This window comes from Cherax quadricarinatus, chromosome 17, assembly GCF_038502225.1.
Source record: "Cherax quadricarinatus isolate ZL_2023a chromosome 17, ASM3850222v1, whole genome shotgun sequence".
NCBI lineage: Eukaryota > Metazoa > Arthropoda > Malacostraca > Decapoda > Parastacidae > Cherax > Cherax quadricarinatus.
In genome coordinates, this window is record NC_091308.1 from 51,318,603 (window position 1) to 51,324,602 (window position 6,000).

General features: G+C 41.6%; 1 protein-coding gene across 1 annotated transcript in view; it reads left to right on the top strand.

Moving 5' to 3' along the window:
* Nucleotides 1-5,089, top strand: part of LOC128686291 (uncharacterized) — a 156,718-nt gene extending 151,629 nt beyond the window's left edge. The window contains exon 6 of the mRNA XM_070085998.1: nucleotides 2,737-5,089. Within this exon, the coding sequence (XP_069942099.1) occupies nucleotides 2,737-3,170 (434 nt within the window). The 3' untranslated portion in view covers nucleotides 3,171-5,089. The remainder of the gene's footprint in view (nucleotides 1-2,736) is intronic.
* The last annotated feature ends 911 nt before the right edge of the window (nucleotides 5,090-6,000 follow it).

Below are 6,000 nucleotides of genomic sequence, written 5' to 3' on the forward strand. Positions count from 1 at the left end.
CAGCAAACTTGGAAAATATCACATCACTGTATTTTGATGGTAAGAAGACCTCCACTTATGTAATGACAAAGAATGAGAAGACCAAGAAATGGAAGCCAAAGATAGTGATGAAAGATCATTACATCATCATTGTGGAGCCCAGCACTGAATATCACTCATGTGACCCCTAAGTCAAGCCATGGAAAGGAGATTGCCAAGACTATCTATACATTTCTGGTGGAACAGAAACTAACTCGGAACCAACATAAATGTTGGAGCTGACAATGTAGCCATTCATTATCTTGAAATGTTGCTTGGTCATCCAGTCCATTATTTCATCTGTCAGCTTCATGGAAATGAGCTGCCATTCCGAACTGTTTTCTACCACTATGACAGTAAGCCAAGTGGTCCTGAGCATTGGAGAGGTCCCATTGGCAAGCAAATCAAGGATTCTCTGTCTAAACTGCCAGTTGTTGCTTTCCAGCCAGTCAGTGTCACTGATTTCCCTGCTCTGAATGAAAAAGTGGCAGAGGATCTGTCCTGGGACCAGAAATACTTGTATAGGATTTGCAAAGGAGTGATCACAGGTGTGGTTGATAATGACTTGGCTGCTCTTGAACCAGGTCCACCGTGTGTGTCAAGGTGGGATACTTTATTCAGTAGGATCCTTAGGCTGTATGTGGCAACATCAAGACCCAGTCAGGAGTTGAAAAGAGTCGTCATTATGATTTTAAGGTTCAGTGTTCCAACGTTGTCCCACATCAAGCTGCACCCTTATGTCACACACGGTCCAAAAACGTCTTCCAGTCACTGCAATTTATGAGACATCTGAACAGTGAAGAAAAGAAAATAGTAAAGAAGACTGTCTGAAGAAATTCCTACTTTGCTCACACAGATCAGCTGCTTCTTGGTATGTCCGCTGATGAAGACATGACTGCGAGAGACAAAGCTGTCTCAATGATAAGAAAAAACAGAGAAGAGAATCAGCAGACAGAAGAAAGTACTGAGAACTCTGATGAGGATGGAGAAGATTCTTCTGATGCTGTTAGGACTTGTTAATCTACACTGATGATGAGGATGACAGAGAAGATGAAGAGAATGACAATGTGGCTCCTATTGTTAACTCAAGACAAGTAGTGATTCCCAAACTAAAGTGGCAAGCAAAGAGCTCTCATTCCATGATTGACTGGAAGACTGAAGTCAAAACTGAGCTTCCTTTCATTGCTTCTCAATCAGATCAACAGGTTCTGAAAATTACTGAGACTCCACTGGAGGTTCCCAAGTGGCCAAACAACACTCAAGTTGCTGAGAGAGGGATAACAGTGATGACTGAAGCTGCACTGAAGTAATTGGACAGAAGGCAAGAGATGAATCCATCAGGCAAAGAATATTTTCCAGGAAAGTGATGCCAAGTTCCGCACCAAGAAAGACTTCACTTATAACTTGTAATAGTTTAAAATTAAATAGTTGATGATTGATATAACCCAGGTACATTTGCTTATACAATTTTCACAACCAAAAATGATGTAAACCATCTACACTTGATTTAATTTAAACAAAAATTAAGAAATTCTTGGATCAACAGGAATCAAACTTAATTTAATCAATGAATTAAAATTTATCTCCAGTTTAGAAAGTAATTAGAAATATTTCTTCAAACTGTTTACTTCAGGAGTATACAAGTACCGTAGTTTACACGGTAGAATATATTGTTAGACCCAGAAGACAGCCACTAACATGATGACAATATTAGAAGGAAAACTAGAAATAATTCACTCGTACTTTTTTGGGTCATCTTGGTGGGTAAATTACACGTATGTTACTGTATGATATTGTGTGTACCTGACGTATTGTACCTGACTTATTGTACCTGACTTATTGTACCTGACTTATTGTACCTGACTTATTGTACCTGACTTATTGTACCTGACTTATTGTACCTGACTTATTGTACCTGACTTATTGTACCTGACTTATTGTACCTGACTTATTGTACCTGACTTATTGTACCTGACTTATTGTACCAGACTTATTGTACCAGACTTATTGTAACTGACTTATTGTAAATGACTTAATTATCAGGCATGTGTTATCTGTATTGATTTTTAAGTTGTATTAGTTATAATGCATCAGTTTTATTTAGCGAGTTGGCTAGTGTGCGGTACCTGCAGAATGATATTCTTGATAAGCTTCAAACTTGAAACGTTCGTGTATCTGACTTAGGGAAAAGTTTGGAATGAATGTGGGCAGTGTTGGGTCAGTTTGCTTATTATATGTGAGTATTTTATCCAGTGGTCTTTATAGCAGAATCACTCATAACCTGAGAGGGCAACTTATAAGCAACTTTAAACTTAAAGCTCTGGTGTATTTTGGGATACTTGCGTATGTGTGATAACCAGAGAATGCATCTTCCGATTGGCTTTAAACTTGCTTTAGTGGAATGATCAAATTGATTCTGGGCTTTTTAGGTGACATTTTTTTCCATTTTATGGTAGAATTTGGTATGTTAGTTTCCATGTAATGACTTGTGAATACGTCTGGTTAACTTCAGATCTTCAGCTCTGATATATAACTGCAATAGAAGCTTGTATCACCCTGTACTATTCCTTTTGAGGCATTGAGGTAGAGGAGGCTGGGTTTACGAGATACCGGGATACCTTTCTTGGCGCCCGTAGCGATGTTTTCATTAATGTTCTAAATACAGTAGGTAGTTCATTGTCATTATTGTTGTTACTGAGTCTTGACTTGTGTTTACAGTGACGGTGGGAGAGAGACGCGAGGAGAGGGGACCTATCACTCACATGGAGATGCAGGCCCCTAACCTTCCCTCATCCCAGGAGGAGAATCAACCCCGAGCCCTAGACTTCGGACCTCCAAGAGTGCACACCCTCATCAACCACGCCCACCCCGACATTGAGCCTGTCTTCCCAGCTGATATGGACGTCCGTCCCATCCCCAAGGATGTCCTGGCTCCCCCAGAGCCCATTGCTATTATTCCTCAGAACGTGCCCATCGCTGGCGCCCCTGGCCCTGTCACTCACCCTTCACCAAAGTTTGACCCTCAAGGACGCACTGGCATCGTGCCGGAGATCAACCCAGACGCTGAGATTGTCATCAAACCTCTGTCTCCCAACCAGGAACCTCCCAGTCAAGAGGAACCTCGTCAGCACCATCTTCTTATTGTCAACTAATCTGCAAAGACAAACCCAGGAGGGCGGAGAGTAACCCACTGTATCTATAATGAAGCCCTGGGACCTGAACAGTGGCTTAGGGACCTTGAACTCTCACAGTGGTTTGGAGCGACCTAGGAATCCTGGAGTATGTGTTGATAGTAATGACAGAACATTTGGTAGGTACCACCACATGGAATATGTTGGGTGTATGAGGTGGAGGAGGAATTGATACTACACGAAGTGATTCCTCCACCGGTAACTGCCCTCCACACAGTCCCTCCACCAGCCAGCATCTAACATACAGTCCCTCTACTAGTTACTACCCTCCACTCACACTCTGCCAGACACTACCCTCCACACACTCCCTCCACTAACCCCTACCCTCCACTTAGTCCCTTCAATAACCCCTATCCTTCTCTTGGATTCTCCAGTAATTCCTCTCATCCACATAGTTCCTCCACCAACTCGTCCTCCACACAAATCCTCCACCAGTCCCCACCCTCCACAAACACCACTCCACAAAACATTACTTCTTTCTGCTCTCATTACCTTAAATTAAAAAAAAATACTTCTATAAAATATATAAATTTATCGTCAATGTTGATTTAAACAACCAATACAATGCCACTCTATATATATACATAAAATCTATATTTGTACACAGAGTCAAGACGACAATACCAGCTGGGTAATTGGGTAAATAGTTCTTATATATAGAAACATTAACTTCAAGGCAGCTCTTCTACTCATGCTTTAAAAATGAATAAAAAAATATTCACTGTCTCTCATTGCTATACGTGGGCTCGCTGTCTCTCAACTCTGTTCTTAAAATTTAAGTTAAAGTGATCTAGTTGAGTTTCTCTCACGCACAACGTCGTGTCAACATTACAGGCACATCATAGGTACTCACAACATCGTGTCAACATTACCGGCACATCATAGGTACTCACACAACGTCGTGTCAACACTAATGGCACATCATAGGTACTCACACAACGTCGTGTCAACACTACAGGCATCACAGGTACTCACACAACGTCGTGTCAACACTACAGGCATCACAGGTACTCACACAACGTCGTGTCAACACTACAGGCATCACAGGTACTCACACAACGTCGTGTCAACACTACAGGCATCACAGGTACTCACACAACGTCGTGTCAACACTACAGGCATCACAGGTACTCACACAACGTCGTGTCAACACTACAGGCATCATAGGTACTCACACAACGTCGTGTCAACATTACAGGCACATCATAGGTACTCACACAACTTCATGTCAACATTACAGGCACATCATAGGTACTCACACAACGTCGTGTCATTATTACAGGTACATCACAGGTACTCACACAACGTCGTGTCAACACTACAGGCATCACAGGTACTCACACAACGTCGTGTCAATACTACAGGCATCATGGGTACTCACAAACCTTGAAATTACTTCAGACAGAATAAAAAAGTGAAATTGATTAGTAATTAATATAATATCCAGAGAAAATGATGGAAAGTAAATATTTTATGAGATGTTGATCAGTGGTCCAGAGAACCAACAAACTGATAAATTAGACACATGTACAACATTTGGGTATCTTTACTGAAGAAACGTTTCGCCACACAGTGGCTTCATCAGTCCAGGTAATCAGTCCCTCAGCCTCAGGCTGTCTCCTTCTGATCTTCACCATTCTTCTTTGTATGGACTGATGAATCGACTGTGTGGCGAAACGTTTCTTCAGTAAAGATACCCAAGTGTTGTACCTGTGTCTAATTTATCAATCTATGAGGTGCCTATAATGTCTAGTTCCACTGTTAGACCTAACACGACTAAATACTACCTAATTATTAATGTCCAAATTACCAAAAATTATTGTAATGTGTTACATGTATATGATCTTTTACTGTAGAATAAAAAAAAAAGGTAAAAAATCCGTCTTAGTATTACTTACCTACACTGCAAACTGAGTTGTTCGCCAGTCTAATGACGCTAAAGTTAACGTATGAGACTGAGCTTGACAATGTGATCATTGCTGATTCTGAGGCATCAGTGAAGACTTGACTCACATAATGACTCTAACATATTCTCTGGAGAAGCCAGGTACAGATGCTCAAAAATCCCGGATAAGGGGAATTAATGTACAACTGTTATGGATCCCATCACACATTGGATTACTCCTTTGTGATCAAGTTCATATCTTAGCCAAAAAAAAAGTAGGAGAATGTAGAATGTAACTTTGTTATATCTGTGTCTAGCATTAGGAATAATATTAGGAGAGAAGTAAATAATGAAAATGATTGTTTTAGAAATGCATTTAGAAGCCTGAGTAGATCTATAACCCACTATGATAACATGAACATAGATAAGTATGTTTATGGAGCAGCGTGCAATGTGAACACTGACTGATGTTGTAGTGGCCAGGCTTAGGCTTGGTTACAAGTACTGACTGATGTTGTAATGGCCAGGCTTAGGCTTGGTTACAAGTACTGGCTGATGTTGTAGTGGCCAGGTTTAGGCTTGGTTACAAGTACTGACTGTTGTTGTAGTGGCCAGGCTTAGGCTTGGTTACAAGTACTGACTGTTGTTGTAGTGGCCAGGCTTAGGCTTGGTTACAAGTACTGACTGATGTTGTAGTGGCCAGGTTTAGGCTTGGTTACAAGTACTGGCTGATGTTGTACTGGCCAGGCTTAGGCTTACCTGGATACCTGGAGTTACCTGGAGAGAGTTCCGGGGGTCAACGCCCCCGTGGCCCGGTCTGTGACCAGGCCTCCTGGTGGATCAGAGCCTGATCAACCAGGCTGTTGCTGCTGGCTGCACGCAAACTAACATACGAGCCACAGCCCG